This window comes from Pocillopora verrucosa, chromosome 8, assembly GCF_036669915.1.
Source record: "Pocillopora verrucosa isolate sample1 chromosome 8, ASM3666991v2, whole genome shotgun sequence".
In the NCBI taxonomy this organism is placed as follows: domain Eukaryota; kingdom Metazoa; phylum Cnidaria; class Anthozoa; order Scleractinia; family Pocilloporidae; genus Pocillopora; species Pocillopora verrucosa.
In genome coordinates, this window is record NC_089319.1 from 9,897,947 (window position 1) to 9,921,555 (window position 23,609).

The following is a 23,609-nucleotide window of genomic DNA, read 5'->3' on the forward strand; positions in this document are numbered from 1 at the left end:
CGCTTCCATTGAAATTAAGTCACAAATAATATATATGAAAAAAATTTTTTTTTTTCTTTGCTGTTGACAAAAAGTGACGATTTAACCTTTACGGCTAAAATGCAATTTAAGTAATAATAGGGGGGAAAGCTGGACAAAAAATACATCAAATCGATGATAAGTAAAAAACCGTGGGCTGAAATGACTTAACACTTAAAAAATTTTTGGAATTATTTACAACAAACAACGGCTGTCAGATAACTATTTTGACAGTCCCTGTAGTGCAAAGAGGCCTTGGGAACCCACATATCATCTCGGCAAGATGCAGATATTTCATTACATGTGCGCCATTCACGCAATCTAAAACCGCAGTTTTGAAGAAAATCTTTGTGGAAGGCTTTCATTTTTATAAAGCCGAGAGCGAACGCCGCCCCTTTTTTGTTATAATGGTGATGGTAAAGATGAAGGCATATCGCGTTTCCCATTTGATGGCAATCAGCATCACTCTTTTCATGTTCACAGGTGAGTTAGGATTGTTCCTTTTATTAACAGCAGGAAAAAGCAACTGCAAAAGTGTTTCAAAGTGTTTTTTAAATGGTGACTTTTAAATCAAATTGATGCTAATACCGTTGTGCATCTAGACAAAATCATTAATTTGAAAATGCACAGCACCGTGCAATTTCAGGGAAAGGGAAAGAGATGATTTTTCAATGGTCAGTTTCTAACTGCTAACGAGACGACGAAAATGTCCAACGTTTCTCACGAACGTATGACGTATAGGAAAATGAAAGAAACAATAGGAAAAATCTAGAGAGCTTCTGGAAGATTTCCAACCGAGGACTTTTCGATTTCGCTGTGGGTTGAATACGTAACCAACTGAGTCTCGCTACTGGAGACTCGTTGGTAACGGAAACCATGTATTAGCTTTACATATGCCTTTCTTTTTTTTGTGCTATTGTTAGAAAATTAGTCGCATAATCAATTTTCCACCGGGTTGAGCAATCGCTATTCGGATCTTCCCAAAGTTGTTTTTGCCAACTGCATCATTTCCGCTGATAGTTGACATTTCTCAGGACATAAGTGAGGTATGCAAATCGCGCCTATTCTTTAAATCAATATTTGTTCGATAAACCTTTCTTCGTTTTGGTTGTTGAGAAGGGCGTTCCAGCCACTTTGTTTATTGTTCGGTGTCTCCAGGTTACCAATTGTCTTTCCCCGAGAAGCAATAAAGCACCTAGCGGGGTGTTTTAATGAGTGAATTGTCTCGAATTTTTTAGTAAAAAGTGTGAATGTTCGACCAAAGCGATGTCAAGCAAGGATCAACAAAATCAAAGCAAATAAAGCAAACCACGTCGGGTTGCTATATTTAGCTTTTTTTCATCTTAAGATTTAACAGAGCTTTTTCTCTTTTCGTTTTTTTTCCTTTTCATATAAAAAAGTAATATGACCTCTGTGTATTTGAAATCTCATTGACAGACATAATTGTTAACAACCTCGCAACAAACATAACTATCAGATCCATCCCAAGCTAGTTAATGAAATATTATTTTCATACCCTTCTGCCTGTCTGTAGCGAAATCTTATAATCACTATATAAACAGCACAAACGCCTCATGAATTGAAGTGTCAGTGCTGTTATTTTTCAATAAGGTTTGTTACCCTGGAAATCAGACAGAGCCCTCACAAAAGGCATTTTTGGTATATTAAGAACAACAAATATTAAAAAAAAAAGTCAAAGGAAAGTATTTCCTCAGCAAAATGTTTCCGCAGAGGAAATACCTTGGAAAAACTTCCTTTGTTGAAAAAATATTCGTTAAATGTGTGCAATTTTTGTACCTCGGCTATCTAAAAAGTTATAACGTAGCTATTTGTGCAGTTCTCGGGTCAAATACGATACTTGAAAAAATAAACAAATCTATTAACTTTTCTTTCTAGAACGGAGTTTTATCTCGGGTTTAAGGAATTTTTGGAATAAGAGAAATAGCCAAACAGATTATTATGCATTTGGGGCAGATATCAGACAAGCATAATTTTCGTTAAATAATACCCTATAAATAAATAAAAATAATTATAATACTCCTCATCGTTAATAATAACCGCTGATTCTACAGCTAACCTTAATCACGCCTTAAAAGAACGACGAAAGAGGAAACAAAAATTGCCAAAATTAGGAAAATTTTAATTCCAAGTAATCAAATAACGAATGCACATAAGTATCAATTTTTTTAAGTGATGAGTGCTTACCTCGCAGTGAGATAGAAGTCTCACAGAGGGTAGCAAAATGAAGCCGGAGGAGGTGGTTGTTTTCAACTTTTTCCTTGCCTTAGGCGATTGATGTGTTGCTTATTCAAGGCCGCTAGGTGTATTTCGAAAACTAGAAGCCAAAATTCTAGAAAATGAAATGATAATAGTGGAATAATAAATCTTTTATTCAATAATTCAATATATAAAACGAACAGACATGTTACTTATTGCTTTACTCAAATTTTTTGTCGCCCCAAAGAAGCGTAGAAAAAATATTACGTAACGCGCAAAATAACTGCGGGTACTATTTGTAAACCATGGAATGAGGTAATCCTGAAGACTATCCGCCAGAATACCTCGATGTTTTTACCTTAGTGGATTTTACATTAGTTTCGAGAGCATAACGGTGAAAACCATCAACCAAGTTTGTAAAGGATTTGATTTCTACCAATGTCTGATATGTAATCAAATAGGTAAAACTCAAACTAATACAACGCAACCAACCACATGACGGTCAGGAACACTATGCTTCTCAATGCAAAAATTCTCAAAAGTGTAACGCACAAAAAAATGTGTCAGACATGCCTTGCTAACGCAAGTGTCAAAGCTGTTATTTTTCAATAGGTTTGTTACCCTGGAAGTCAGACAGAGCCCTCACAAAAGGCATTTTTGGTACATTAAGAACAACAAATATTAAAAAAAAAAAAAAAGAAAAAAAAGTCGAAGGAAACTATTTCCTTAGCAAAATGTTTCCGCAGAGGAAATACCTTGGAAAAACTTCCTTTGTTGAAAAAATATTCGTTAAATGTGTGCAATTTTTGTACCTCGGCTATCTAAAAAGTTTATAACGTAGCTATTTGTGCAGTTCTCGGGTCAAATACGATACTTGAAAAAATAAACAAATCTATTAACTTTTCTTTCTAGAACGGAGTTTTATCTCGAGTTTAAGGAATTTTTGGAATAAGAAAAATAGCCAAACAGATTATTATGCATTTGGGGCAGATATCAGACAAGCATAATTTTCGTTAAATAATACCCTATAAATAAATAAAAATAATCGTAATACTCTTCATCGTTGATAATAACGGCTGATTCTACATCTAACCTTAATCACGCCTTAAAAGAACGACGAAAGAGGAAACAAAAATTGCCAAAATTAGGAAAATTATAATTCCAAAAGTAATCAAATAACGAATACACATAAGTATCAATTTTTTTAAGTGATGAGTGCTTACCTCGCAGTGAGATAGGAATCTCACAGAGGGTAGCAAAATGAAGCCGGAGGATGTGGGATACTTATCCCGTTATACGCACATATTTTAGAAAAATTCACGCGTCACGTTTGTTTTAAAACACCATTTCAGACATCTCAACTTCAAAAGAACAAACCTCAAGTCTCTCTTCTTTTATGCGAGGTTTCAGGGAAACCTTGAGGCTTTCACGAAATGAAAGAAAATAATTCACGGGTCACGCATATTTCAGAAGACAAATTACGCTTCGTGCTTGATCATAAATTCACGAATCACGCTCGCCTTTCGGTAAAATTCACGCCGCGTCACATTTTATTTCTGGCCTTAAAAACTCCTTCCCACTTTCCTTTCTGATTTGAATAATAATAACAATAACAATAACAATAATAATAATACTAATAGTGATGATGATAATGAAGGATTTTCACATCGCTATATCCATCAGCTCATGGCGCTTTACAACATTTTGTGGGAGACTTTACTCAGACTGCTATTAGCCGTTGACACTTAAGAAGGAAATGTTTTTCAGATGTCCCCATTTCAGACCACCAGACCTGTGCAACGTCAAAATGACGAGCTGAAAAGCTGTTCCGTTTGTATGAAATTAATTTAATCGTCGTGTGACATTTTGATACCCTTGTCAAACCATAAAACACGATGCTTGGGAAAATACTGTGCGTTCTTAATGGTTTGCTAATTACTTCTGTGTCGGAAAAGCATATGAATATGGATTCCTTTATAAGCTATTTATAGTTAGACGGTTCAAAGATTCGTTTGTGTTGTTTTCAACTTTTTCCTTGCCTTAGGCGATTGACGTGTTGCTTATTCAAGGCCGTTAGGTGTATTTCGAAAACTAGAAGCCAAAATTCTAGAAAATGAAATGATAATAGTGGAATAATAAATCTTTTATTCAATAATTTAATATATTAAACGAACAGACATGTTACCTACTGCTTCACTCAAATTTTTTGTCGCCCCAAAGAAGCGTAGAAAAAATATTACGTAACCCGCAAAATAACTGCGGGTACTATTTGTAGACCATGGAATGAGGTAATCCTGAAGACTATCCGATTACCTCAATGGTTTTACCTCAGTGGATTTTACATTAGTTTCGAGGGCATAACGGTGAAAACCATCAACCAAGTTTGTAAAGGATTTGATTTCTACCAATGTCTGATATGTAATCAGATAGGTAAAACTCAAACTAAAACAACGCAACCAACCGCATGACGGTCAGGAATACTATGCTTCTCAATGCAAAAATTCTCAAAAGTGTAACGCACAAAAAAATGTGTCAGACATGCCTTGCTAACGCTAAATGATACTAGCCGCGTATTTGCTGCTACTTACTCCTCCCCTGTGACCTTCTCAATTAGGTACATCTCCACCCCACCCCTGCAAGAGTGTTTTTTCAGTTTTTGGTTTTTCACATTTTACACAACTCTTCATTTACGTGTAAACACGTCAAACGTGACTAAATATTTTCCGGGTTCAAACTCTGACGATTTTTATCAATTTCTCAGAATTGCCTTTACGTCATAACATCCTACGAAGTGTGTATGTGGCAAAATAGCATTCTTTCGCGAGAGATCTGGGTAAAAAAGATTAAATTCCATGCCTATTTTCAGACCAAAAGTGGTTTTTTTTTTAATTTTTAACAGAAATAGCAAGTTTTGATGGTTTTTTTTTAACTGCTTCAAATGTTTTTAACTCGTGCATTACAAGTGCAAGATTTTGAAGTGAGAAAGCCATAGGTAAATTCATTTCATCAAAGGTCTACGATCTTCACAGATCAGGCTCGTCTCTTGACTTGATTTTTCTGTGAGGGAAAGATACTTCTGTAAGAGCAAATATAGTTGGCACAAATGCGATTTCTGTGTAAAAATATGTTGAAAGCATCTTTTGAAAAAAAACTAACATCCTGGTGAAAAAAAATTGGTGAAAGCTGAACTCAAACTCTGGTGAAGCTGCCTTACATGACCTCGTCTTAAGGTGTAATGGCGTGACTGTCATCGCCCGTGACGAGCTTACCAAATAATTCTATATGATAAAATCAATAAGGAGCAACATTCTTGACAATTCTCAAATTTATTTTCCTGGAAACATCCCAACGAGGCCGGATGCAGTGTCATCTATGTCACACAGAACATCGGTTTTTGATTTCACAGACGGCGCCAGAAAGTAGCTGGAACATACCTCTCATCTCATAGCGCTTCTCCTTTCTAAATTTTTGTGATCTAAGTTTTTGATTTACGATCGAAGAGTATTTCTGAAGTTTCGAAGTTTCCTAGTTCATCAACTGGGTATTTTTTCGTGTAAGGCTTTGAGTGTATCGAGAGCAGAGCAGAGCTGGCCACGTGCTAAATGAGCTCATTGATCATCTTAAGGATTATTTATACAGCTACGAGTACAATCAGTAAAACGTCCACCTTCGAAACGAGTGTGTTAAGGCATTGCATCGGCAGAAAAATATCGGAATGGCTTCAAAAATTGCTTATTTTGTCGTATTTTTCATTGGTCTACGCTTCGGTTTTAATGCAGGTAAGATGGCTTCTGTTTCTACTACAACCTCATCCATTCTTATCGCTTTCAATGTTTCTGCATCGCATAATTTGTTTTTTTTTTTTTGCTTGAACCTTCCGCTGAGTTCGGTCGTTTTAAGTCGAGAAAGTTGTCTGTTGTTTTTTTAAAGGTGGCCTTTTCATCTCCGAAGGTGAGGGACTTTTGTGATAGAAAATGTAGAATCGATAAAGAGGCTTTTCCAGAGCGATATCGCTTTTCCAGTTTTGATTTCCACTGGACAGAATACAAACAACTGAAAAATACCCGGACTACTTTCTTTGAAAAAAAAAACAGTGATCAGATGGCAAACTGGCGTCTCTCTTTTAAGTTCATCCATCCCAATAAGAAGTAGAATTTTCCAGTTGTTTTTTTTCTCGACCGCACGAATAATTTGACAGATGCTGTAAGTTGCAAATTCAGGCAATTGCGACAGACACTTCTAAAATGAGAGCCCATTTCACAACAGAGGAGGACCACTATCGCATTATGCTTTTGTTATTTATTCACAAACACCACAGAGATTAGGCATTTTGAATGTATGTGTACTTTTTCCATAAATCAATCGGAGTCCCCTGTCTTCGTGAAGACCCCTTATTGCTTTTTAGGTAACGGAAAGGTTCTTTATTCCGCGTGAAGCAAATAAAATAGAAAACGCCAGTGCATGCTCGTCATCGAATCAGCAGGTTTTCTTCCATAATCTTAACTCATATGAAGCATATACATATAGGAATCGTCAAACGTGTGGCGGGCAAATGAATTTGTCCGTGGGTGAGTATTTACCTCAAAATTTCTCGTGTTAGTACTTACCATTCATAGCGGCGTTAGTCATTTGTCTGAAAAGTCACTTTCAGTTTGAAATTATATGCCATAAAATAATTTTATGGCATATAAGCCAATTTTTATTCGTACATTAAAAAAAGGCGTTCGATTTGAAGACATGCAGAGAGGGTTGATTTTATCAAAATACTTATAATGATAATCGCGAGTTGTATTGTATGACTGCTAATCGTCCAAAAGGTTTTTTCACGAGATTCGCGGTACAATTTATGAAGTCACCCAGTTTTTGCATTCAAGGCGTAAAGCCTTAATGTCCATGAAACCTGTTCCGGATAATAATAAAATGATAAATCTCTCCCTTTTCTTTGATTCCATCTCCTCAAGAGGTTTACAATCTCTTTCAAATTATTTTGGTCGAATATTTCAACCTAACGAGCCACATTTCTTAGATTTGGACCGAAATTTTTATTGAGCTAATGTCCTAATTATAGCAGTTAATTTTATCTCAGTGGGAGAACGTTCACAAGAGTCAGAGAATTAATCCCCCTTTCGACTTTATCTTCGTTATCCTTTCCTTTTTGTCCCACGCCCGAAACAAATAAAAATTCAATGTCCATGTTATCCATTGCAGTTAAAAATTTCTATCAACTGTTTTTACCGCTATGTACGTCGCGCACTAAATTTCACTCGTTTCGCGTTTTGGAGGAGCGTGTGATACGTGAGAGGAATTTTGGCTCATTTTCCGCCGGCAGTTTTCCGAGAAACTCAGTATTTATAAAATTCTCAGAAGATTAAAAGGCGGATCTGTTGTGTCCTTTTATGGTTAAATGACGCATGTGATGACAGTTGTCTGACGGGATCTCATGTGAATCTCTTAACAAACGGTATTATTTTGTCTCCGCGTTACTGACCTCGTCAGCTGTGAAACTGTAGATATTATTTGCATGAAAACATTTGTTACCGTTCCGAATTTGATAACCTTTAAAGGCCTTTTAGTCGGCTTACACACAAATTGAAATTGCTTTTTAAATAAACTCCTCCCTGAATATTTCTGTTTTCATTCCGGCCGAAATTGACAAATGTGTAAATGTCGTCTGACTTAGGTCTGATTCGCCTTCGCTTTTCGACTTGGTTGTAAACCTCAAGGCTCTTCAAGGGCCCATTGTTTGAGAGAGACGCAGCACTAACCCAGGATTACAATTCAAAACTGGGTATGACTTATCTGAGTCGCATGTAGTTTTCGTCAACTGTTAAAGGTACCACAATGTCGTGTTTTCGAATAAAGATTGACGGCTGTACATTAATTAAAGTAAAAGGACTAAGATATAATTACATAAACTTGTAATATGTAAACTCTTCGCTGTAACGCTGATATTTTCAAATCCTTGCTGTTTTTTGAGACTGTACTTATCGGGGAACATATTCTTATAATCTTAAATTTTATTCAGGGGTAAAAATATAGGTTTATTCCAGATCAATCCAGCATCAAAAGATGGTATTTCTAACTTGGAACTGTTGACTTACAATGCTGTTGTCTTTTCACATACAGGGGCTTTAGGAAACAGCACCGGAACGACCTCGCTCCCTTGTACCTCAGCTACTACGTTGCAAAGGGCACAATCAGCAGTTGTTTCAGCTACGACGACGGAGAAATCATCACCATCAGTTTCAGTCACTAGGTATGCTTCCACGTCATATCAAAAAGCAAAACTGTCGAATACATCAACTATGTCACTCAGACAGTCGACAAGTACATGGAGTTTGGAATCAAGTAACACACCCCATAACCCATCATTACCAGTTTCGTCACTGCCGAATATTTCAGCCACAATTCTGGACGAGTCAAACAGCACGCGAGGATTATATTCATGTACTGTCGTGTATTCTTTAGCATGCGCAGCCTTGTCGAATGTCTCAACTTCTACCATGATACGGAAACAATCGAACAGTACAACAACACTACATTCTGGTAATATTACAACTACGACGACTGAACAACTCGTACCTTCATTGACAACAGCCCCAGGCAGTGTGAATTATTCCACATCGTCCACTACATCTTCCTCTCTATGTAGTTCCTTGGCATGCGCAGCTTTGTCAAATGTCTCAACTTCCATCATAATAACCGAACAATCAATCAGTACAACAACACTACATTCAGGTAACCTTTCAGCTACCACGGAACAACTCGAAACTTCATTGACAACAGCCCCAAACAGCGCGAATTATTCCACATCGTCCACTAGATCTTCCTCTCTATGCAGTTTGGTTTATTACAGTTCATGTTCACCTTTCTCTCCGTTGGATGTTTCGAGTTTATCACGAAGACAATCCTCACGTTCTTCATCGTCAGTATCGGACACCACGACTTTTCTTACATCATCAAAAATCATATCGACGTTGACTGTTCCAAGCAGTGTGCCTTATTCTACATCTTCTTCAAGCTCGAGGTCATCGGGTATTTCAAGTACCATGGTGCAACAGACAACAAGTCCATCAAGTTTGGATTCAAGTAGTACGCCTTATTCTACATCTTTTCCTACTTCGCCGTCTTCGAGTATTTCAAGTCCTGTACTAGAAGAGACAAACAGTACATCAAGTTTGGATTCAAGTAGTACGCCTTATTCTACATCTACAGCGTTGCCAACATCGACTGTTTCAAGCTCCATGATGCAACAGACGATAAGTCCATCAAGTTCGGATTCAAGTAGTGCTCTTTATTCTACATCTTCTCCAGCTTCGCCATCATCGACTATTTCAAGTTCTGTACTACAAAAGACAAACAGTACATCAAGTTTGGATTCAAGTAGTACGCCTTATTCTACATCTTTTCCTACTTCGCCGTCTTCGAGTATTTCAAGTCCTGTACTAGAAGAGACAAACAGTACATCAAGTTTGGATTCAAGTAGTACGCCTTATTCTACATCTACAGCGTTGCCAACATCGACTGTTTCAAGCTCTATGATGCAACAGACGATAAGTCCATCAAGTTCGGATTCAAGTAGTGCTCTTTATTCTACATCTTCTCCAGCTTCGCCATCATCGACTATTTCAAGTTCTGTACTACAAAAGACAAACAGTACATCAAGTTTGGATTCAAGTAGTACGCCTTATTCTACATCTTTTCCTACTTCGCCGTCTTCGAGTATTTCAAGTCCTGTACTAGAAGAGACAAACAGTAGATCAAGTTTGGATTCAAGTAGTACGCCTTATTCTACATCTTCTCCTATTTCGCCATCTTCGAGTATTTCAAGTTCTGTACTACAAGAGATAAACAGTACATCAAGTTCTGAATCAAGTAGTACGCCTTATTTCGTATCTTTTCCAACTTTATCAGCATCAAGTATTTCAAGCTCCATACTGCAACTGACAACAAGTCTATTAACTTCTGATTCTAGAAGTTTGCCTTCCTCCACATCCTCTCCAACATCGACGCTTTCGAAGATTTCGAGTTCCATGGTGCCAATAACACAAAGTTCATTAACGTCAGATTCTCGTAGTGTGCTATATTTTACATCTTCCCCTACCTCATCATCAGCGAGTATTTCAAGTTTCACGCCACAGCAGACAACAAGTTCATTGAGTTCCAACTCTAGTACTATCTCAAGTTCTACACTACAACAAACAACTAGTTATGTAAGTTCAGATTTAAGTAGTATGCCTTACACCACATCTTCTCTTATTTTGCCATCATCGAGTTCCATACTAGAGCAGACAACAAGTTCGTCGACTTCAAATTCTAGTACTGTCCCAAATTCTACATCTGCATCTTCGTCATCTCTGATTATTTCCACGCCAGGATTATATTCATGTACTATCGTGTATTCTTTAGCATGCGCAGCCTTGTCGAATGTCTCAACTTCTACCATGATACGGAAACAATCGAACAGTACAACAACACTACATTCTGGTAATATTACAACTACGACGACTGAACAACTCGTACCTTCATTGACAACAGCCCAAAGAAGTGCGAATTATTCCACATCGTCCACTACATCTTCCTCTCTATGCAATTCCTTGGCATGCGCAGCTTTGTCAAATGTCTCAACTTCCATCCTGATAAGCGAACAATCAATCAGTACAACAACACAACATTCAGGTAACCTTTCAGCTACCACGGAACAACTCGAAACTTCATTGACAACAGCCCCAAACAGCGCGAATTATTCCACATCGTCCACTAGATCTTCCTCTCTATGCAGTTTGGTTTATTACAGTTCATGTTCACCTTTCTCTCCGTTGGATGTTTCGAGTTTATCACCAAGACAATCTTCACGTTCTTCATCGTCAGTATCGGACACCACGACTTTTCTTACATCATCAAAAATCATATCGACGTTGCCTGTTCCAAGCAGTGTGCCTTACTCTACATCTTCTCCAGCCTTGAGGTCATCGGGTATTTCAAGTGCCATGGTGCACCAGACAACAAGTCCATCAAGTTTGGATTCAAGTAGTACGCCTTATTCTACATCTTTTCCTACTTCGCCATCATCGACTATTTCAAGTTCTGTACTGCAAGAGACAAACAGTACATCAAGTTTGGATTCAAGTAGTACGCCTTATTCTACATCTTTTCTTACTTCGCCATCATCGACTATTTCAAGTTCTGTACTGCAAGAGACAAACAGTACATCAAGTTCTGAATCAAGTAGTACGCCTTATTCTACATCTTTTCCTACTTCGCCATCATCGACTATTTCAAGTTCTGTACTGCAAGAGACAAACAGTACATCAAGTTTGGATTCAAGTAGTACACCTTATTCTACATCTTTTCCTACTTCGTCATCATCGACTATTTCAAGTTCTGTACTGCAAGAGACAAACAGTACATCAAGTTTGGATTCAAGTAGTACGCCTTACTCTACATCTTTTCCTACTTCGCTATCATCGACTATTTCAAGTTCTGTACTAGAAGAGACAAACAGTACATCAAATTCTGAATCAAGTAGTACGCCTTATTCTACATCTTTTCCTATTTCGCCATCATCGACTATTTCAAGTTCTGTACTGCAAGAGACAAACAGTACATCAAATTCTGAATCAAGTAGTACGCCTTATTCTACATCTTTTCCTACTTCGCCATCATCGACTATTTCAAGTTCTGTACTGCAAGAGACAAACAGTACATCAAGTTTGGATTCAAGTAGTACGCCTTATTCTACATCTTTTCCTACTTCGTCATCATCGACTATTTCAAGTTCTGTACTGCAAGAGACAAACAGTACATCAAGTTTGGATTCAAGTAGTACGCCTTATTCTACATCTTTTCCTACTTCGCCATCATCGACTATTTCAAGTTCTGTACTGCAAGAGACAAACAGTACATCAAGTTTGGATTCAAGTAGTACGCCTTATTCTACATCTTTTCCTACTTCGCTATCATCGACTATTTCAAGTTCTGTACTAGAAGAGACAAACAGTACATCAAGTTTGGATTCAAGTAGTACGCCTTATTCTACATCTTTTCCTACTTCGTCATCATCGACTATTTCAAGTTCTCTACTAGAAGAGACAAACAGTACATCAAGTTTGGATTCAAGTAGTGCGACTTATTCTACATCTTTTCCTACTTCGTCATCATCGACTATTTCAAGTTCTCTACTAGAAGAGACAAACAGTACATCAAGTTTGGATTCAAGTAGTGCGACTTATTCTACATCTTCTCCTACTTCGCTGTCCTCGAGTATTTCAAGTTCTGTACTAGAAGAGACAAACAGTACATCAAGTTCTGAATCAAGTAGTACGCCTTATTTCTTATCTTTTCCAACTTTATCAGCATCAAGTATTTCAAGCTCCATACTGCAACTGACAACAAGTCTATTAACTTCTGATTCTAGACGTTTGCCTTCCTCCACATCCTCTCCAACATCGACGCTTTCGAAGATTTCAAGTTCCATGGTGCCAATAACACAAAGTTCATTAACGTCAGATTCTAGAAGTGTACTTTATTTTACATCTTCCCCTACCTCGTCATCAGCGAGTATTTCAAGTTTCACGCCACAGCAGACAACAAGTTCATTGAGTTCTAACTCTAGTACAATCTCAAGTTCTACACGACAACAAACAATTAGTTCTGTAAGTTCAGATTTAAGTGGTGTGCCTTACACCACATCTTCCCTTTTTTTGCCATCATCGAGTTCCATACTAGAGCAGACAACAAGTTCGTCGACTTCAAAATCTAGTACTGTCCCATATTCTACATCTGCATCTTCGTCATCTCTGATTATTTCAAGTTCCTTGCTGCAACTGACATTTAGTCCATCAAGCTCAGATTCAACGCAGGAAACAGTCACCTCGATCCAAGATTTTAAAAAAAGTCCTATCAGGTTGACCACCATTCGGACTCCCGTTTCAAGCCGTGTCCTTCCTACTTCATCATCTTTACCACATGAGTCCAAGAGTGTGTTCTCTATCCTATCACCAACACCCTCATCTACAAAGCTAACGTTGATCACTTCATCTACAGCCATCAGTCCGCCAACTACTCCTGATCCAGGAACAACAAAGCGATTTACCGTGACGTTTGTAATCACAAACGTGGATTATGAAAAAGAACATGGAGACGAATTTATATCTCTTTCAGAGAAAGTAAAAAATTCAGTTGATAAAGCACTTGAAGAAAATATCGGCAGGGAATTTGCTTACTCCATTGTGGAACGGTTTAGTGAAGGTGAAAATATTAACTGCCAGATAACAGTCGTCGTCTCCAGAGCTTCCAACGCCACGGAAGAAATGATTCGAAACGCACTCGGGGAAAAGCTTGGAGACTTAGAAATAACGAATGTTGTTATTGTAGACACAGAGACAGAAAAACCAACTGCTGAGAAAGAGATCGCTTTTGTAGTCACAGCGACATTAAAAGGCGAGGTGTACAACAATAACCTTGGAGACTCCTCTAGCAAGGAATTCAAAACTTTAGCTTTAAAACTACGTGAACTACTAACTGGAGTATTCGAAGAAAGTTATAAAACTTCGTTTGTTCGAGTGGAAATCATAGCCTTCCGCCAAGGTAGTGTTATATGTGAATTTAACGTTATCACGAAAGAAAATTCGAAGGTGACGAACGCTGATGTAAAAGAAACACTAACACAAGCAAGTAACAAAGGAGAGATAGGAGATTACACTTTTACTGAGATTCAAGTCGAGAAAAGGGCGAGCACAAAACAGCAAACTGGGGATGAAGAAAAAACGTTGCCCAGCTGGTTGTTCGTTGCGATTGCGGTCTTGGGAGTAATGGTGCTGCTTGCAATTGTGATTATATTTTTGGTAAGATCAAGTTATTATGGATGGGAGCTGATATTCAAAATAGTAAAGAAGAGCTCAATTATTTTTTAAATCCGCCTAGCCAAAGAAAAATAATTTTAACATCTATCTTCTGACCTCAGTAGCAGATGTCAGGCATCTACCAAATCGGAGATCCCTTTTGCAGAATCTAATAGGGTGGAAAAGGAATAACAGAGACGCAATCAACAGTGACGTATGGTACACTAGCCCCGTGAAATCCACCATTTTCTGTGCCAAAATCTAAAGGCTTTTATCTAAATAACGGTTCTCGATCTTCCATATCCTTGTCCATCCTTGCCTGTGTATACTACGCAGGTCACGTAAATTGTGTCATCGCCTCTTAACGTTATCAGTATTATAATTATTTGCATTTACTTTCTCGTCGATTTGCGTCGATAATCGTAATATTTTTGTGGTTTGCCGTATGTTAACAAACTTATGGGCGAGGTTAGGAGCGTAAAAAGAAATTTTTCAAAGGGAGATTCACGGTTACGAATTCCCTGCGCCCTACGTTTATTGGCCATACAGCATCTGTACCTTGTGCATCGGGCTCGTATCCATACGAGAGAAAAACTTATGAATTGAGTGTGAAGCATCAAATAAGATTCGTGCTATGCTCATTCCTCAGATTAGCACGTTTTCGCCACTTGGATCATATGTTTTACAGGCATTTGAATAACAAAAGAGTTATCTCTTAAAGGGGTGGTGGGGTCACAGGTAACCGAGCGGCCCTGCTACAGCTACGCACCTCGGCAAAGGTTGACTAGGATCCTTGGAAACGACGGACGTTGCCTTGAAACGCCCTTATGGTTACCCTGAAACGATATATAGCTTCCAAATTAGCAAAAACTAGAGCAGCGTTAAGAAAATACGGCTTATAACCTACAGTGTTTGATGAAGCACAGATTGTAAGATTGTTTAAAATAATCTCAAACAGCTATAAAAATATATAACCAGATACATGTAACCTTGTTTGGCTAGCTCTATCGGAACGTATGGCACTGGACAAGGAAAAGCTCCCGAAGTTTAGGCGATCCCATTATCTTAAAGCGGGATAATAAAACTACCACATTACAATTCCTTGTATCAATTCTGTTTTTTATTCTCAGGCTTGTAGAAAGCGAAATAAACGAAGCCACAACCTAGCATTTCTGGACGTATATGAGAACTATGGTATTGCGATGGAGGAAGTTCAGGTGGGAAAATCGAACATGAACCATCAAGAGGATGACTAAAATAAAAGGTGAAAAATCAACGAACTCTCTGCATGCTTTTTTAGAGTTTTTCGTAGTAGTTTTTATTTCAATAGTTAACCCTGGAGCACTGAGTGCTGGTAAAAACGTTGAAACGAAATGGCAAGATGCTTACTAGAGAACAAACATTCATTTAATGGTCGATGACATTTAACTGTTGTTGTGAACGACGCTTGATTATAAGGAACATGGGACGCTTTGCGGTTAAGCGAAGAAAAAGCGAAACCAAAGCAACCCCATGAGACGAAAGGAAGTCTAGCTACGATTATTATCAGCTACATGTATCTTATTAGACGTTTTGGTGTGTAGTATCGCTGAGTATTTTTACAAGTTGTGCCGTATTTTGACTTGCCCTACTGGCTTGTTAAAATACAAACAACGAGTACAAATACTCAGCGATGCTACGCTCCAAAACGTCCAATAAGTTATTTATTATCCAACTGCTTTTTTTTCTGGTAACTCTTTTGGCTCATTTCTCATAAGGCGGGAAAAGCAAAGCAGATAGAGAAGCGTTGCGCGCGCAGCCGACTGGTTAAACAGGTTTTTTTAACAGTCCAAAACAACCAACTGTCCAAATAACCGTACAGTATCGCAGGATATTTGTACTCTGTAACATTATTAATCCGATTTCATTCTCTGTTATAGATAAGCTATGGCCAAAAATGAAAACGAAATGAAAAAGAGATATATCGCGTTCAAGATGAACAACACAATGCACATTTTAGAGATATTGTACAGATGCAGGGAAAATGCCCGTGAATAACATTATACTTGAGACCCAAGTAATCTACAAGTTACAGAGGACGGCATGTCTTTTAATTCCGAAAAAAAGACTGACACTTAAGAAAGAAAAAATCAGAGTGAGGGGAACAGTTTGTTCCTTCAAGATTCATCACCATTTGGTAATTTCTCCCTAGCATTTGCAACGAAGGATGGCCACAATGGATATAATGTGGATAAATTACAGGGAAACTGACCACGTACATTGAGATTGAACGAAAATTCCAGTTCAATGCCGGCTTCTGTTTGACTTTGCTCCATGCATTTACATAGGTCACGAAGGATAAAGAAGGACAGTGTCACTGACTGGAAGAAAAATCCCCCCCAGGGGGGGGGAATTGTATCAGGGAATACAAAAAGGTTAACTTTGCTAAAGAAACGATAAAAAACATTACATCCCTTTTTTTTATAAATCATCGATTAGAACCCATTAGAACTAATATAAAAAATATGAAACTAGATCAAATATCAATACCATTGATGTTAACATGGTGAAGATCAAATTTTGAAATAGGAGGCAGTTTGTTGGTGTCTCATCTAGAGAAGTTCTGCTCAATTTAATAGGAGTAAGTTTTGTACGTCATAGTGTTAGCAAGGGATATTGGCGAGTCTTTGAAGACTTGTTTTTTTGTGAGAAAAAAAAGGGCAAGAATACCCAAGAAATAGCGCACAATATTGATAAATATAACGCAGCATAGCCTTAATAAAGAACCTCTAACCGTTTTTGTCACGTTTTTTCTTATATATTAGAGCTTCACAAAAGAAAAAGAATTGACCATAGTGGGAATAAGGGGTGATTACGATGTTTCTTTTTCTTCGCTTTTACCAAATATTATTCATCTGTACCGTTTAGTCGACCTTAAAATGCTACATCAAGGCTACTCACATACTCACGGCCAAAGTATGATTTAAAACATTTTTCCGCCTATATATCCAGCACGAGGATCTACCCTTTAGGTACTAGGGCTTTTATTAAGCAAACCTAATAGCAGATAAAACTAGATTAAATATTTATAATATTAGAAGTCAAATGTTGATAAAAATAGTCCTTTGTTAGAGGTGCCTATGTCCAAAGAATTTAGACTCCAATGAATACATATTGTACGCATGTCACTGCATTTGCTAGATATAAAAGAGAGTCTTAAAAGACTAACATTCTTAAGGAAAAAAATCAATTTTAACTTTAACTGTTTTTTTTTGTTTTGTTGTTTTATTCCAAAAGCAAAGATCCATCATACAATAACGTAACAAAAATAAAAATAAAGAGTTCCGGATTAAAGTTGAACACATTGGTTGTCACTTAAAGAAGAGTTGTGATAATTGACAATCCAAATTTATTTATTGCTAAAATTGCTTTAATTCAGGACCACAAAAAGTATGGTCTCACACTAAATATTCAGCTATCTTACACAAAAGATACATACAATACTTACAGTTCATGAAATTACATGTCCATTTTTTTTTCTATTATATGCATCAACCAATTAATCATGCACAAATTCAAAGAGCCTTCTTGGTAGTATTAGGAATTCCACTTTTTGGTCTGCCTGATTTTGGCCTGGTTGAAGGACTGTTAAAATAATTTGAGGAAATTAATTCTGACAATGAATTAATCATCAATAAATAGTTATTAATTAACCATAACTAGTAATTATTATTGATTAATTCATTCTCTACTAGGGGTTATTTTTAACTCTCAACAGTAATCTAGGAATGCATTGGCTTGGCTTTAAATCTTTCTGTGATTGCTCTAGTTAAGTCCAACCACACTCTCTTCACCAATAGTTAAGCCTTTATACAGGCTCAAGTGGCCCATGGGGCCAGTGCTTAACTCCGGTTTTCTTAGCATGAAGCGGCTAGGAGTATTGCTACTCTCCCCTGGATGGGATACTAGTCCATCGCAGGGTTACCCCCAACACATTTGCTGGTAACCATTTGTACACCTGGGTGAAGAGAAGCACTGTGAGAGTAAAGTGTCTTGCCTAAGAACACAACACAATAACCCTGGCCAGGGCTCGAACCCAGACCACCCGATCCGGAGTCAAGCACACTAACCATGAGGCCACCATGCCTCCACACTCTTCACCAATACTAAAGATCAAAATTTAAAAAATGGCAACTTGGGGCTGGATGCTTGTTTCTCCTCTGAGCTCTCATTTGCTAAGTTTAAAACTTTCTTTCTTTATAACTGGTTTGTGATTCCTTGGCTTTGTACTTTAACCCTTTAAACCCTTGGAGTGATAAACATCTAATTTCTCCTAACAGTATCACCCCTAGTTCAAACATCAAGGTCATAAGAGTAAAGGTAATGATTACAATGTTAAGAAGCTCCTGATTATTAAGTAAATTCTCCTTGTGGGTACCATTGGGAACATAAAGAGAATAGTATAGAGAACTCATAAACTGATGTTAGGGTGTAAAGAGTTAACATTCAATAAAAATATGCCCTATTCACAAACATAAAATTAACATCAAACCTGCTCAATTCCTGATCAGTTTCTTCCATGATAGCTGATTTATCAGGTAGGGTTGCTGTTAACAACAATGAACATAGGGTTATAATTTAAAGTTAGTGTCAAATAATTTTCTGTACCGGCCAGAGTGGCCATAAAGGTTGCAGCTTGGAGCATTGTAATATCATTCTACATAAATCCAAAAGTATACTTCCAAATCAGCTTTAGCCTTGTTATCGCACGACCCCACAAGCTTTGAGCTTTAAACCCTACTGTGTTTAAATAAAGCAAGCCTTTCTATCGCTCCTTTCACATAGAAATAAGAACTTATTTATATATAAAAGTGAACTCCAATACTAATGGCTATTTACACTCAGGCTTCCTTTTTATAAAAAGGCTTTTTTGCATTAAAAGAGTGACATGTGGTTCCTCTTACCAACATTGTTATTGACTCCAGGGTGTTTTGCAAGGCCAATAAGAAATCCATAAAAAGTAACTCTTTCAACAGACGATAACAGTTCCTTAATGACCTCAACAGGTGGACAACTGAAAGAATGATTTTCAAACTACAGTAAATTCCTTCACAATAGGAAAAAAGTTTTTAAATCATTGAGCCTCAAGGCTCTATTTTGGATTTCAGGAAAAGTCAATCCAATGTAAGGCAATCAATTTGAAACAGCTGTATAAGGCTTTAGAGTGACAAATGACATACTTATAGAAGGATGTTTTTTCGTCTTGTCACGAGCATGGGACAAAGAAAAATTCTGAGTCCCCACGAGGACCTTCAGATTTGCACTCCAATGCTCTACCACTGAGCCACAAAGACTCTTCAGGATCAACAATGTCAATAGCGTAATGTTTTTTGACAGAAAAGTAGAGGCAGAAAAGCAGTAGCTAAGATCAGAAATATCAAAGACATCTGGTACAGATACACATATGTACTAAGAAAGATGATAAAAGTTGGGAACTTGCTCATCAAGTAAAAAGATTTGAAACATTTGCCATGGATCTGGGAGAATAAAGAAACAGTTTAGAAAAGAGTATACCTGAAGGAGCCATTGCTGGTATGAATAATTTGAAGGATGGCCTCCAAGAAAGAATGAACCTCCACTCCATCCTCAGGACTGACCTGAGTAGCATCTGGTGCAGTGTGTGCAGGCTGCTGTGTCTTGTGCTGAGTGGGCCTGGACAGTGTTGGCACTATCACTATCTGACCAGGTCTATAAGTACCTGATATCAGGGCTTGATAAGTGCTGTGAAGTTTCTCTATAAACTCTGTAAAAAAAACTATTTGTCAGAAAAGAATTTATGCACATCAACATCAACTTTACTTCCAAGCCTTTCTTTAGAGGTATGGACTAGTAACATTTAAAAGAAAGATAGATTTCCACAAAAAACAAAGATCAGAAGAATGTCAAAGTGAAGAAATGAAGAAGGTGAAAAAGATTGGACAAAAATAACTGTAAATGAGGTTTGAGGATGAATTTTCAACATATTATGTCAAAATACATAAGCATTGCTCAATTGGAATCAAAGGAATAAGTAGGATTAAGTGTACGATGACCTTTAGCAGAATCTTATTGAATGTTGGAGCTAAACATGTACCAAAATGTTTTATTCATTACTAAAAAATTACTTTTTTTCTTTTTTACCAGAGACAGGGTCAAATGCAGTCTTGCAGATCTCCCCCCCCCCCCTCCACATATGTAAGCCCCATAAGAAGTCCATTATAACAAAGGGTGAAAAGCAAGGTGATGTTTCCACTAGATGGGATTTGCCGAAAATAAATGGCAAACACAAATTCAAATGCAAAAACTATTCAAAAAAAGAAAAATGTATTACTCAAGTTATGAAACCACCATGAAGACAAAGGTAAATAGAGAATAATATCTATTTAGGGAAATTATTACAGAGGACTAAAGCTAAACAAATGTAAGAGCAAATTAACCCAGATTGCAATTCAGTTTTGGTTTAGGTTTGTGTGTAAATGGCATCTTCTGAGACAATCAAATTTGCTGTAGTTTTAATTTGCAAACATGTGATAAGATTTTCACCTCTTCAGACTGAAATAGTCAAGATTACTATTTGCTAACTTACCCTCATAAAAGAACTGTGTTTGGAAAGCATAAAGAAAATCTGGAAATGACATCAGACAATCCATAGCATCTTCCATTAAAATAATCCTGAAAAAAGGCAGATGTTTTAACCCTTGAATTCCCAAGATATGATTATCAATTCTCCCCTCTAGCTGCTACACATTTCCTTGTAAATTAGTTGGAAGAATTGGGTGTTAGATCAAGATATAGACTTCCACCTGATAAGTTTGAGCGTTCTCATTACCTTTTTGCTAGATAACGTATGAACATTATAGGAAGAATTTACATATTAATCACTTTTGGGAGTTAAAGGGTTAAAGGATCGTTCCAAAGTGAGTGACAAAAAACAGCATGCTAGTGATCCATGTATAACCCACCTTGCTGTCTTCTGAACTGGCTCAAATGGAAAATCAGGGCACAACAGGCACACTAGAGAATGATATTCCTTTGCAGATAACAAATCTGTGGTCAATAAAAAATTAGCTCTTTTAAGATGTTTGCCCATTTTCTTTTTGTTTGCAGAGTAGTGCATGCAGACCAGGCACTGAAAGCTCTCTCAATAATTTGTTTATTTATACTTAGTCTTAGGAGTTTTCCATCAACTTTAGTCTCACCAGGAATAACTGTTATTGACACTAAATACAGCATTTCCTTGAATAAGTGCCCTCCCCTGAACATTGGTTCCCCCCCCAAGACCACAATATCAAACAACCTCCCCCTCCCCCTAAATGAATGCCCCCTCCTCCTTCACTTCTCTTAAGAGGTAGAGACAGAAGAAAAATTTTTTCCTGTTGAAACTTTCTTTCTATCTTTTAAGGATTCAACTAAAGTAGAATCAGTTCAGGTTAATAGTGTCTTAATAAGCACACCCCTCCCTTCAACAAACACCCCTCCCTTCAACAAACACCCCTCCCTTCAACAAACACCCCTCCCTTCAACAAACACCCCTCCCTTCAACAAACACCCCTCCCTTCAACAAACACCCCTCCCTTCAACAAACACCCCTCCCTTCAACAAACACCCCTCCCTTCAACAAACACCCCTCCCTTCAACAAACACCCCTCCCTTCAACAAACACCCCTCCCTTCAACAAACACCCCTCCCTTCAACAAACACCCCTCCCTTCAACAAACACCCCTCCCTTCAACAAACACCCCTCCTACTGGTCAAAATTTTTAATATGTGCCTGATGATTAACTGAGGAAATACAGTACTCATAATATAGGCTAAATTATATTAGGAACTAATTCACCATCTTCAAATTAAACTACGACTGACAATACACAAAAAAAGGAACAAATTAAAATCAAAAGGAAAACAAGAACGACACAACAACTTTTACAGACTCAATATTATTTCCATGCAAGCTCTGAATTTTTTTTTCTATCATACCTCCATTCCTTCCAATATGTCTAAAACATTTCCAAAACACTCTGATAAAAGAGGCAATATTGTGAGGTGTCTTCTTGATATAACTGTACTCCCTGAATAGAGTGTGATTCCCTTGCACAACACTCCTGAAGCTATGAAAGAAGACAGTAGATAGATACATTAGACACTAGAGAATGATTTGCAGGGACAAAACTTTCTCTACCTGGAGTTTCTTTAAAGAATTCTGTACCAATCAAGTTCCTCAGCAGACAGCAGACAAGATTCATTGATTATTTTCTTAGTAGTAGCACTATTCCCCAATTGATGACAACATGCTGAATAAATAAATGATAATGCAATAATAAATGATAATGCAACCTCAAGAGGTTACCATAGCCAAAGAAAAAATAAGGCTGTGCTTAAGGCATTCCAGTATCTCAGTAACAAACACCTGAATACAGTACCACAGCTATTACTTAATTAATAAAAATAAAAATGAAAATTATGATGATGAAAACAATGATAACTATACAAATGGATAATAAATCATACAACAAATAAATGAATTTCATTAACCACTCACTAATCACTCAGAAATCGAGCTGGAATGACCCTTGGATTCTCTTCTTTATGCTCCAGTAGCTGTGCAACTGCATCCTGTCAGATACAATTAAAACATAAATCACGAAAAATAAACATTAAAATACAGTTCAACACTAATCATTTGTAATAGTGCTAGCTAATTACTAGAGAAATTGAATATCAATTTTAACATCCATTTAAAATTCTTGTGACCCTGACCTGTACTGAATACATAATACTTTGATGAAAACATCAATAGAAAAGATGGTATTGATTGGCCTAGCCTCAAAGCTACTCGGTAAATATCCACCACTTTGATGATTACCCATGACCTTGAGTGACCTCGACATGATTATTGTACAATCTGCAGCTAGATGACATCCTAGGCACTGATTTTGAAAATTCACTGTACGCTTTCAGCCAATCAAACAAGAGATGGTGAGTTGAATGTATAATAATAATAATAATAATAATAATAATAATAATAATAATAATAATAACGTAATCTCCTTAACATTTGTGAAGAAGTGGGAAGACTCACTGTGACTCAGCTGTACAAGTAATGAAACCCCACAAAAACCCTTTTCTGCTCCTTGCAACCTACAATCTGCATAACACATCCTCCGCTATACATCTGCATATCTTACCTGAAGGTAGGTCAGTACGTGGTACTTCGCTGAAAGAGAAACATATCCTATACCTCAGACGAGAGAAATTGTTTATCCAGTTGTCATGGATCGGACAAACATCTGTCAATTATAGCGTTGCGTAGTCTGTCAAGTTACCTTACCTAAATATTGTTCAGCCGTTAGGGAAAATCTGTCACTTTCATCGGACATTTCATGAAGGAGCGACTTTGTCAGGTTTAAAAAAATATTTCATCAAGACTTGCGAATTTTAGGTTCAAATAGCCCCTTTTCCCGCCATATTGGATGGCCTGCAATACTAAACAGCGGACGGTACCAACAAAAATCA

General features: G+C 37.3%; 2 protein-coding genes across 3 annotated transcripts; one reads left to right on the forward strand and one right to left on the reverse strand.

Annotated features, from left to right (window-relative positions):
* The first annotated feature begins 295 nt into the window (after window positions 1–295).
* Window positions 296–16,868, forward strand: LOC131778892 (uncharacterized). Of its 2 annotated transcripts, none has more exons than XM_066171463.1 (5): window positions 296–501; window positions 8,362–9,333; window positions 9,433–14,081; window positions 15,209–15,342; window positions 15,998–16,867. In XM_066171463.1, exons 1-4 carry the CDS (start codon window positions 426–428, stop codon window positions 15,332–15,334), a joined length of 5,823 nt encoding a protein of 1,940 aa, XP_066027560.1. In that variant the 5' UTR covers window positions 296–425; the 3' UTR covers window positions 15,335–15,342; window positions 15,998–16,867. The 2 variants fall into 2 exon arrangements, with proteins under 2 accessions (XP_066027560.1, XP_066027561.1); XM_066171464.1 differs by lacking the exon at window positions 296–501 and adding an exon at window positions 5,740–6,014 and having other exon boundaries at window positions 15,998–16,868.
* A 202-nt stretch (window positions 16,869–17,070) lies between these two features.
* On the reverse strand, window positions 17,071–23,565 carry LOC131778974 (centriolar satellite-associated tubulin polyglutamylase complex regulator 1-like). The gene is made up of 10 exons (XM_059095467.2): window positions 23,425–23,565; window positions 23,282–23,310; window positions 22,636–22,709; window positions 22,074–22,204; window positions 21,059–21,143; window positions 20,683–20,768; window positions 19,632–19,860; window positions 19,022–19,131; window positions 18,610–18,664; window positions 17,071–17,702 (listed from the first exon to the last, which is right to left on the reverse strand). Exons 1-10 carry the CDS (start codon window positions 23,471–23,473, stop codon window positions 17,633–17,635), a joined length of 918 nt encoding a protein of 305 aa, XP_058951450.2. The 5' UTR covers window positions 23,474–23,565; the 3' UTR covers window positions 17,071–17,632.
* Between the last annotated feature and the right edge of the window lie 44 nt (window positions 23,566–23,609).